Genomic DNA, 12,475 nt, shown 5'->3' on the forward strand with positions numbered 1-12,475 from the left:
TACGAGGAAAAATTCGCTGAACTAAATTTGTTCTCTCTGGAGAAGAGGCAATTAAGGGGGGACATGATCACTATCTATAAATACATAAATGGTCCATATAGTGAGCTTGGTGCCAAATTATTTACTTTAAGATCACTGCAAAGGACAAGGGGGCACTCTTTGTGTCTGGAGGAAAAGAGGTTTAACCTTTGCATACAGAAAGGCTTCTTCACAGTTAGAGCTGTGAAAATGTGTAATAGACTCCCTCAGGAGCTAGTACTAGCATGCTCAGTTAACTGGTGACCAGTGATATTAGTGAACTGGGCAGGATACCAGCCAGAGTGTCACGGGTTGCTAAGGACTCTTAGCAACCTGGGACGCTCTGGCCTGAAAGATATGAGGGCTGTATCCAGAACTACAGCTGTCTGAACATATTACAGTATGTTGGTCTGAAATTAAAAAATGAAAAACCATACCATACTGCTTCTTTGAACAGCATTATGCAGGTTCCATGTGAACAAATTGTCCATCAGCACACAGATAACTACTGTTAAAAAATATTTATCATGCTACCTTACCATGAGCTATAGATTGTAAATTTATTTCAGGAGTTGCTCAAGACTTATTTAAGGGTTCCTCTAGGCATTGTGTCACTGGCTACCATTGAAGCAGATTCATAACCATCCACAGGTGCCTTTAGTGTTTCTCTGCTGTCTAACGTCATAGCTGATTAATGTCCATTGAAGGTGCCTTTAATTCCAGCACTGGGCACCACTACAGTAAATTGATATCCATCCAACAGCATCCTTAGAGTTCCAAGGACAGTTATGGACGTTCAGGTAACTAACGTTGGGCATTATTACCACTAAACACCAATGCAAGTTTAATTTGTTTTCACTGTAAACTAATGCTAGTTTATGCTGAACTCCAGGTAAATCTATTTACCATTGCACTGGGGGCCCTAGCAAGAGTTAAATTCTCATTTTGTCAACGGATATTGAAATAATCAGTGATATGTATATTACCTTATTGCTTGCTACCCTGCTAGCTAGTGCTCTTCTCTACTCCCCCACACTCCAGTCATATTGAGAGGAGGAAGCTTGCCTGGGCTATAATTAAGGTATTTCACCTTATACCTATGCCCCTAGACAAACAAGAGGGAGGGAGCACCGCAACATTAGTTTTTTCAACTGCCTGAAATTGGGCTTTAATGTTACCACTATACATTAATCCAGGTTTATTCTTTTCCCAGAGAATACCAGTATTACTGCTGCAAGTTTAATATATTTCTTCTGAAAGTCAATGCTAATTTAATCTTTTTCCACTGAAGAACAATGTAAGTTAAATGTTACCAATATACACCAATGCAAGTTCAAACGTTTTGCACTGAACAACGCTGCAAGTTCCATCAGTTTCCAATGAACCTTAATGATAGTTTAGTCCTTTCCCACTAAACACTATGCAAGTATAATCTTTTCATACTGAATGTCAGTGCTAGCTTGATATTACTACTGAATACCAATGCCAGATTAATATTTTTGCACAAAACAGTGAACACCACCTTCCCCTGGCTTCTGTCTGCGGTGTCTAGGTGAGGATAATGTCATCCTCCTTGCGGCAAGATCCCCAGGAATAGTGAGTAGCCCAAATCCTGCTGAGAAGATGAGTCTGCACTGTGCAACAGCATCTTTTCTTGAGATGTGGAATAATCATCATTCCCCGGGATCCCATCATCAGGAAGATTTTACCTATTGCAGTACAGAAGCTAGGGGAAAGGTGAGTATAATAGTATTTTTTTTTGATAAATGCATTTCAGCAAGGAGGCAACTAAAAAAGCAGACCTTGCATGTAAGGGCTGCTTTAACATCACACTAGCTGGTTTGTTAAATATGGTTGTATGACTTGCAAATATTAGCTCTAAAGACTATGTTTGGAAGTATGCATGAGATATTGTTACGTAATAAACAAAAAAAGACTACAAACAATTGTTTAAACATTCTAATACTGCACAGCAGTGATAATTTCTTGTTGTGTGCTGAACACCACATACACATCTAATCATATTGTATGTATTTGTATATTATCTATCTATCTATCTATCTATCTATCTATCTATCTATCTATCTATCTATCTATCTATCTATCTATCTAACTGTCTATCTATCCATTTTTCTATCTATCTATCTACTCCTCCATTGCACCAAGCATAAGCTAACAAGCAAAGCCTTAGTTACAGGTAAAATGTGATTTACGGAACACTTAACACACCTTTAATATTAGGATTCATTTAATTCTTGAAATGCCTGCAGGGAATGTACTCAGTCTCATTAGCTTCTCTCAGAAGAGATGCTGGTATTTCCCAGCTGTATTTTTTGTCTATAAAAGGTAAGAGCTGTGCATAAAAAGATCTTCCTCTTGTGATCTGCTTGAAGGATGATGGGCACCACTTGTCAGAATGAATTTCAAGCAGGCATTGTTAGGGCTGAGGTTTCTTTTTCTAATAAGGACACTAGCTGAAAAGGAAATTCATCCAAGCTGCATAGTAGATGGACACTTTGACCTGACAGCTGTAATTAGGAAGGGAGATGTGGATATAGGGGGAATCTTTTCTGCAAATTATGTGGAATCTCACCCAGATTTATCATTTCAAAGTGACCCAGAAAAACTACAATGTTCAGGGTAAGTACTGATCTCTTATGTATATATCATAAAGAATATATTCATTAATAGTAATAAAGATTAAAGCATATCTGCACAGCACAATGAACTAATGTCTAAACAGATTTACACTGAAATAAGCCTATATTTTACTGACAGCTTGCACCTGTGTCTAAGAATAAACACATGATATTTCACGGAGCCACTGGCTTCCTTCCTCACTAGTCAGGGTGATGCCTGATATCCCCCACCTGCCTATTGACCCCCCAATTTAGTGGGCAGCCCCACTGTCCAATAGGAAATGTTGGCTGGGGCAAAGTGACTTGGGTTTCGGGGATTCCATAGAGCTCTGGACATAATCTGAGTTTTTCAAGAGACACCTGCAGATACCTGCTCAAAGCATCAGGGGTCAATACCATGTAAGGTAAGCTTGATCACATTAATGTGCATTGCATTTCACAGCCAGTAAAAAAACAAGAATACATATTCTTCTAACCAAGCTTTAATTGTTTGTATTCTTCTAAATATGTTTTCTTTTACAGGTTTAGTGTGGCAGACTTCCAGGCTGTTCAAACTATGATTTTCACCATTGAAGTAATAAATGAAAGTGATACATTGCTACCCAACTTGACTTTGGGCTACAGAATATATGATACATGTTATACCCACTTCCAGGCAACACGGTCTGCTTTGTTATTGACCTCTGGTGTTGGGAACCAGAACATAACCTGTGAAAAGTTTCCATTAGTACCGGTGATAGTTGGAGGCTGCTGGTCTACCCAGTCCATAGCTGTGACAAGAGTGGCAAGGCTATTTAGCATTCCAGTGGTAATATATAATTATTATGATTTCAATAACTATTTAGTATGACCTTTCCTATATACATACTTCCCATCATATAAATATAGTTATGGCCAGCTATTTACTAAGTTTAATTTTGCACATAGGTCCATATAAGACACTATATTGTGAATAAGAAATAGGTTTTAATTAAAAGCTTCATATTGTTTTAAAAGGAATAACAGCTGTATCAAGGAATATAACCAATACTACCATTTCCTATAATTGGAGAATAGATAATACACTAAAAAATGTGCCATTGGTTGAGCAAGGATTTGCAATCTGGATTTGGAAGACTTTGGATTCTGAACCCCACTGTTCAATGACTACTTATATTGTTAAATACCAGCACCATTAAATTAAATAAATATGAGTTCTCATGTTTGCTAACTCCTTCCAGGCAGAGTAACCTAATTGACAGGCTATGAAGAGTATAGGGTCTATTCACAAAGCTGCCGAAGGATCTGGCCGTAGCTTCGGCCCCAGGAAATTGCTAAGGGATATACAGTAGGCAAAAGTAATGGGGAACCCCACTTGCACCAGGATCACAGCACTCACAAAGCTGTCTGTTGAAACGAAAATAACATTTTGAAATGTCATTGTATGCATCTAGGTATTTGTGGCATGTAGTAATGAACCTTCATGCATGTCCCCAAAATCTTAAACTCATGTTATTTTTTTGCATGTTTTTTATTTTTATGTTTTTGAAACTAATTATCTGATCATGATGTGGTGTCCTTACTTTGCCTCATGCACATAGGGTAATACCGCTGCCTTTGCACCCACCTTACACAATTATTGTGTTTTTAGTGAAGCTCCTCAACAAATCCATTCAGGCAAAGTACATCTGATTGGTTGTTACAGTGTGGTATTATAGGCCCTATTTGTAGAATACACAAATATTTCACCATCTAATAAAATAACTACAAAGAACATCAAAAACTGGATAACTGGTCTACTCTTCATTCTAGTCACTTATTCAACATAATCCTTAACAGTAGAAAATAATATCTAAAATCTGTCTGAGAAGCTAACAATGACAAACAATATCACTTGAGCTGGGAGCAATACTTTGCTGTGTTTTGCATTTGTTTGAAGAGTAAACTCATGGAAGCATCTGACTGTGTCTGCAGCTAATTTTGGATTCAGTGTGAGAACTGTAAAAATAAAAGGCATGTTCTGGAGGCACAAATAATTTAAAAAAAAAACTGCAGTTATAAAAACAAACACACATACAAAAAGAGGGAAAAAAAGATAAATCATCCACATTCTTTATTTCATAAAACTGCTGCAAATACAAATGTAATTAAAAAATCAATGATAAATTAGTCTCTTTTCTAATTCCAAACAGGATTTCTTTAGAAAAGGTTGAAAGGTTCTTTGGCAGATAATATAATTTTCTTTGGCATTAAAGTGACACTAAACTCATGAGTTAAATCTTAAAAATGCATTCCAGTACCTTAACTATTAATAAAAATGTTATGTTATTTGTGTATAACTCAGCTGTAGATCCTCAAATCATCTCTGAATTGGTGCTGACACTGTCCTTCCTTCTGGAGGGTGGCTACTTTTGTTCCCCATGGTCCCTGTGTGTGTTGTAAAGTAGCCACTATTCCAAGTTCGCTTCCGTGATAGACTGTAATCCCAATACAAATTAGTAAACTGAATGTGAGATTGTAGTCTATCATGGAAGCAATCTTAAAAGTATTAAAAGTTCTAAAATTTACTGGAATTGCTGCATCCCCAGAAGATGGTTTAAAGATTCTCACTTTCCAAACAATGGAGGGATTAAGAAAGACTGGACATTTCCATGCGCCAAATTAACAATGTTATAAGGTAAGTACTATGTGGTGTTGACCCATCCTCACCGTATCACATTAGAAGTAACCGTTCTAAAATATTCACTATTATCGGAGTGGTGTAAATATTGGACATCAGTGCTGCAGTAAGGAGAGGGGGTTGTGCAGGGGCTGACTGGCAACTTTTAGCCCAGGGGGCAAGTACAACCCAGAGGCCCATGGTGCAGCAACTTGGCCCCCCTCCGGCTCTCTCTCTTCCCCACCTTCTCCCCGTCCCTGTCTGCCACTTTTGCCATCCATGTAACAGTAGTGAAAGGAGAGGAGAAAATTTAGGATGATCCTAGTAGAAGATTACCTAAGATTTCTGCCTACATTTTGACACATGTCAGAGTATGTACACTCAAATCTGGCACAACATTAGACACATTAACAAATTTGTGTGCGCCGCTTTTAATAATTTGTTGCAGGAAGCCATAAAGCATACAGAAACTAACACATTTTTCTACCTTGTGATATTTTTTAAAAATTCTTAGGACCTGTTGACATCTCTTAGCTACACAGCAAAAGCACCTCGGTCACTGATCCATTGTATTTATGACTTTCTGCAGTCTCAAAAAGTCATATATATATATAGGAATAAAAGGGTTTCCTTAATGTGTTATTAATATTATTATTACTATAACAACAAACAGTGAGCAACTGTACCTCTTTTGCCATTTCTCATAAATCTACAACTATGGATTAACATAAGATTTATCTATTATATTTTCCACCCTACCATAATTTGAAGTCCTCTTTATGAACTACAGTTAACAATATTTAATATAATTAACAGAAGGAACCCCAATGTTGGTCGAACAGAGGATGCAGCCAATCAGCTGCAATAGTCCAGCAGGAGATATTCATCAATCCACACTGTTTAGCGTGGATAGAGGAATCTGTCTGTGGGCTGAATAAAAGAGGTCTATAAGTAAATGGCTAGCTTAACGCTATTGGGGCTGTCAAGGAACTCTTACTTTCTTCTATGACTCCTCCATCTAACATCTTCCTCAGCATTTCTTTCATTCCTGATACAGGTGCGGTGGAATTGCCCTGTACCGCTCCCAAATCGGGGGTGTATGCCCAGTCATGATGTCATGAGAAGTTCGGTCAGTGCATTTATAGTCAGACCTGTTTAGCAAAAACATAGATATGTTTATCTAGTAATTGTTCTAATTTTGCCTTATTTTTAAGATACATGTCTGAAAATTCTACAGGGAGTCGATATTTGTTTTGCTATCCCAGACAACCTTAGATTCTGCAATGCGGGAGCTATACAAGTAGACATCTGACAAAACATTTTTCCCTCTATTGTGAAGTGAGACATAAGAGGAGAGCATATTGCCTTAAGTGGATACAGAAAGGCTAGAACAGTTCCAGGAAGAACATGCAAATCTGTGTTACACAAGTTCATTGGTCTCACTGGGATCATACTGTTCTTTACTGTAGCTGCAGCGCTTCCAGAGTAGTCCTGGGTTTTATAAACACATCTACCTTTTGTAGATTCATATGTGTGCCTATCTCTAGGGTTTAATTCAGTGATGAACAATAGAATATATGAGTATATGCTTTAAAAATAAAAATATAAAAATATATACAGAAAAGCATATCAAAACATGAAAATATGTGAACAGAGTGAAAAACACAAAGTCCAATGTGCAGCAATACAAATTGTGCCAATAAATGCAGGGGATAATCCACCACTGGATAGATCCAAACTTCCAAGTGAGCAGTTGCCACAGAATCCTGACAGACCTTCACCTCCACCCAGTGAATGCAAAAATTGGAACAGTGCTCACCTGGGGAGATAGACACACAGACAGTGGTGTATTTACAAATCCTGCTGCCCTAGGCAAGACAGCAACGCCGATCCCCGCTGCTACGATGGCCTCTGGTTCTCTTCCCTTGATAAATAAAATTTATCAAGGGGAGAGAACCAAAGCAATTGCCGCTCTCAGGGAATCTGCCGCTCCAGGCAAACGCCTTGTTTGCCTCGCGGCAGATACGATCCTGCCCACAGAACTAGGTCTAAAATCGCGCTTCCCTTCTTGATACGGGAGGGAAGCCCATATGACTGAAGACCAGGTGACCTCCTCAGCTCACAAATAACATCATATTAGGTCACATTTTAGACCTAGATCTCCGAGGGAGGTTTGTTTTTTTAGTTGGTAGATCTAATGTAGCTCGTCATTCAAAAAGTAGATCTTAAAGTGACATTAAACCCTCAGATTTTTTAACATAAAACAATACTGTAATGTGTGCCTTACTGTAATCCATGGTTGTTTCCCTTCTCTTTACTGCTCTTCCTTTTAAATCTGTATCTGTTCTCATGCTGGGCAGAACTTCTGTTTTGCAGCAGACTGCCTTGTCTCTGGAATGGATACATGGTGTCTGTGTGAAGGTTCACAACCTGAGCCAGCACTACAGGAAGAGGCACTCAGCTGCAAAGGGAAGTTCTACCCAAGCATGAGAAGAGATACAGATTTAAAAGGAAGAGCAGCACAGAGAAGGGAAACTACCATGGATTACAGTAAGGCACACATTACAGTATTGGTTTATGTTAAAAAATCTGAGGGTTTAATGTCAATTTAACACAAAAATTGTGGGCACCCCTGCACTAAATGATTGATGGTTGCCATCTGGCTGCAACCCACCCTCCATCTTCCACTGTGCTTGCAAAGATGTACATTGAAGTAACTGGCATCGCAACACCAAATTCTTCAAAAATGAAACTTTGATCCGTGTTACCTCCTTAACCTAAATGGTTTTATCAGCTCAACCAACGTGACATTCCTTCAGAAACTTTGCAAAATTTGGCACAGTTGGCTAAGGTTGATAGTTTAAACAACAATTCCAGTTCTAAAAAAACCATTCCCTCTTCAAAATCTTATTCATGATTTAGCAGAGAATGAAGAACTCAACTATCTTATTTGTTGCTGTAGAATCTTGTATGACCATGGTTTGCGGTGTGCTGAATATACACACCATTTTTGGAGTATATAAAGTACTTCTTACCCTTGCATGCACTCAAATGTTTTGTGACAGTGTTTTCTTTAAATTATCCCAATAATACCACCCCTTCCCCCTAGAGGCATAGAATACGCCTGTAAGACAGACACTAAAATGGAGGGCAAGAAAGCCAGTAATACCATAACTACATCTTAAAGATTTTACAGAGGGGATAAGGGTTGACATTTTAGCTGAAATGCTGTGGGTTCAATTAAGGAGCACAATAACTCTGTAAACATAGCTAAACATTACATAACCAATGCCAACATCTTGAGCATAGGTTAATGCAATTATTTCAGCTAATTACCACTGGTCACCATCCTCATCACACTTAGCAACACTTGACTAATGGCATCCTTAAAGGAGAACTATGGGGTTAGGGCTTTTCCCCATAGTTCTCCTTAGGGTAACGGGAGGACATAAACTAGCGTCCTCCCGTCACACTAAGCTCAGTATACCACGAGCTACAGCTTGCGGTATACTGAGACACCAGAGCTGATCCCGACATCGATGTCGAGATTCGCCCAGCTGCGTGAGTGACAGCTGGCTCTGCCTATCTAGAGGCAGAGCCAGCTGTACCCGCCCCCTCCCCCGTCCGTTCCGCCAGTCAGCGCTGGTGGATCGGAGCGGGGAGGGGGGAATCCATCCCCTCCCCTGTCACGGCAGAGAGCCGTGACAGGATCGAGAAGTGAGCGAACACCGGCATGTGTTCGCTCACCTCCCGATCTACTGAGCCGACCTATGACAGTCTCATTGTCACAGGTCGGCTAGAACTATGAGGTGAGTGAAAAGCACTCACCTCATAGTTCTCCTTTAATAAATTTGCTCATTCTCATTCACTCTCACTAGATAGTCATTAATGTAGTCTACAGAACATCTGGAGGACTGGATGATACAACAGTCTTAGGTCTGTACCATTAACCATCATCCTCACGATACTTAGTGACACTCGCCTGCCCGATTACTGTGTTTGCAGTTTATATACATCTTGGATATTGTTCACCGAGCACAAATATGTAGAAATCAGATGGAATCATTCATCTGAATATATTTTCATGATTGCGTTATAAATATAATACAAAGTATAATTTATTTGTGTTACATTGTGGTATCATAAATAAAGGCATTGTTGTTGGATACAGACTGTAGTTGTGCTAGTGAGGTGGGCCCCCAGATGTAACTTTCTCCACTGGGCCAAGGAGTCCCGGTTCACCCCTGCTGTTAAATATACCATTGAAAGCATTTTGTTTTCTCAGCGGGGGAAAAAATGTTGCTCCAGTGAGATGATAACTTTCTGCGTACACTGCCCCTTCTGCAACGTTATCTCTCCTTATGTTTTGGAGAAGAGCAGAGGGAACAATTATTATAGGGTGATAATGCAGGAAGTATGTTAATGGCAGGATCATCAGGTGAAAATAAAGGAAAATAAGCCTTAAAAGAAAACCAATGGAGCCACTAGGATTGGTAAGCTTACATCTTTGTGATTGGGTTCAGATATGCTTTGGAGACCACTCGACCCAAAACAGTTTTTTACATTTGCTGATTAGTTGAATGGACTTTAATTTGCATAAGTTATCAATATTTTAATGCTTGTGATCACACATGGTATGGTTTATATACTGTATATGTTTTCCTAATGAGCATTCTAAAAATACTAGGACTGATATAACTGGAGAAATGTGGAAAAAGTTAGCACAAAACTGAAGTTGCTGACAGTAGCAACCAATAAGGTTTCATCTTTCAATCTACATGAAAACTTAAACATGATTTTGTATTGATAGCTATGGACAGCAGCTCTAATTTTGTGCTATTTTTCCCTTATTTTTCAATAAAGCATTCTCATTTAGTGTAACCGACCACATGATATAGTTTTCTACATTAGCAAATGAATTTGTGCTTTTGTCTGCAGATCAGTTACTTTTCTACATGTGCTTGTTTGAGCAATAAACACGAATATCCAACTTTTCTTCGCACCGTACCCAGTGACTTATTCCAGTCCCGAGCCCTGGCACAACTGGTACAACATTTCAAATGGACATGGATAGGTCTTATCGTGGAAGATAATGACTACGGAAAAAATGCTGGAAACATATTTAAAGATGAAGCCACACAACTAGGTTTCTGTGTAGCATTTTATGAAATTATTTCAGCCGTTGCTACTCCCAGGAAGATCTCACAGAGTGTAAGAAAAATCCTCCTACATAAAGTGAATGTTGTGCTTATAATTGCCTCTGAACTTATTGTAGGAATCATTTTCCAGGAAGTTGTTTATCAGAACATATCTGGAATTCAGTGGATTGCGAGTGAGGCCTGGTCCACCTCAAAATATGTATATAATCACCAATTGTTTACTAATTTTGGAGGGACAATAGGATTTGCCATAGACAGAGGAGACATTACTGGACTGAAACATTTTCTTGTCAATACACATTTATCTCAGCAGAACAGCAACCCACTTATTTCAAATCTATGGGAATATACCTTTAACTGTTCGATTAATAATTCTGTTCATACAGGTAAAGTACCATGTACTGGATTAGAGAATTTAAATGCCTCTGGTTCCCTCTATCTAGATGTGAGCAACCTACGTACCTCATATAATGTGTACAAAGCCGTTTATGCAGTTGGTCATGGTTTGCACAGTATGATAGAGGTAAATGGATTCAAAGATTTCCTTAATAACCAAAGCACCACTTTGAAACCTTGGAAGGTAAGTCATAAATCAGACCAAATTCAGCTATATCACATGGAGATATGCAATCTGCTCCAGATTTTGTCTGCTCCAATTTTTATAAATTCCCCCCTCTGTGTTTTATTCATTTAAGTTTTTTTTATTTAAATGTAAATTACAACTGCCCCTTCAATATTGTGATTTTACAGTGTTTACAATGAGACAATGTGAATGTTAAGGAGGATTTGCCTTAAGACCATTTTAAAACACTGTTTTTGCAAAAAAAAATTAATTTTATTGTAAAGCATATGTCAGAGTTAGCACATATGCAATATATACACATTTCCTTATGTTTACCCCTTTACAGTACACCCTAAGCAGTATACTGAGCTTAGGGTGAAGGGAGGGCGCTAGTTTGTGTCCTCCCGTTACCCTTAGGAAAACTATGGGGAAAAGCCCTGACCCCATAGTTCTCCTTTAATCCAGCTAAAAAAATCAGTGTGCTTCTAACTTCCTGTTTGAACTGACAACACAGTGCCTCTGCTGCACTGAATTTTCAAGCAGTGTGTCAGCCCTGCCTAGTTCTCTTCTGGACAACAGAACATGTCCCCCTCTACTTAACACTCATTAAGCTATATGAATATTATCTTTGACAAGTGATAACTCTTTTCCTTTGGTAAGTAAGCCCCGCAATTTAGCTCCCAACAATTCATTATTCTTTACAAGAATGAAAGAATAAAATAGCACTATGGCCTCTACATTGTGGCTCAGAACATCAGAGCAAACTTATTTAAGATACCAGAAAGTGACTGTTATGATGTTCCCTTTAAGGAAATTTTTAAATTGTGCAATCCAGGATGCTTTACAGGTAGTGATGCATCCTCTGTAGCAAAACACACTTTTTCCTTTAATAATTTAATCTGGACCCCTTTCTCCAGCTAGAGGTGGGATGTGTGAGGGAGCTCAATAGGGAGCATTTTTCTTTGAATTGATGGGTCATAGAATAGGTGATAACTACACAAAATACAGTATACAACAGGCAGTATGTTTACAAAAAAGACTATGAGTGTCTAAAAATGTTAATAGTATTGAATAACCATTTCACTGTTTTTAACATAAAGCTTTTACGTTATTTGAAACGTGTGAAGTTTACTACGGACTCTGGTGATGAAGTAAGTTTTGACCAGAATGGAGATCCCTACCCATCCTATGATCTGGTGAACTGGCAAAAGAAAGAAAATGGATCATTTTTCTATGCTAATGTGGGAGAATTCAGTGGTAATAAAGACTTAAAAGTGAATGAACATGCTATAATATGGCAGGGAGATCAAAAAGAGGTAAATAAATGTAAGTGCATTACAGTATATAGTGACATGTTTTAGAATGCTGCATGTTAGGCAAAAGTGATTTTATGGTTGTGGGAGTAAAAATATTTTGCTGAGCAAATGCTTTACAGCAAATATATATATATATATATATA

At 38.4% G+C, this 12,475-nt stretch overlaps 1 protein-coding gene across 1 annotated transcript in view; it reads left to right on the forward strand.

The window, feature by feature from the left end:
- Nucleotides 1-2,434: 2,434 nt before the first annotated feature.
- Nucleotides 2,435-12,475, forward strand: part of LOC108787454 (extracellular calcium-sensing receptor-like) — a 20,014-nt gene continuing 9,973 nt past the window's right edge. Inside the window, exons 1-4 of the mRNA XM_018557025.1 lie at nucleotides 2,435-2,658; nucleotides 3,180-3,465; nucleotides 10,234-11,034; nucleotides 12,117-12,332. Coding sequence (XP_018412527.1) covers nucleotides 2,435-2,658; nucleotides 3,180-3,465; nucleotides 10,234-11,034; nucleotides 12,117-12,332 — 1,527 coding nt within the window. The remainder of the gene's footprint in view (nucleotides 2,659-3,179; nucleotides 3,466-10,233; nucleotides 11,035-12,116; nucleotides 12,333-12,475) is intronic.

This window comes from Nanorana parkeri, unplaced genomic scaffold, assembly GCF_000935625.1.
Source record: "Nanorana parkeri isolate BGI_ZX_2015 unplaced genomic scaffold, ASM93562v1 scaffold263, whole genome shotgun sequence".
In the NCBI taxonomy this organism is placed as follows: domain Eukaryota; kingdom Metazoa; phylum Chordata; class Amphibia; order Anura; family Dicroglossidae; genus Nanorana; species Nanorana parkeri.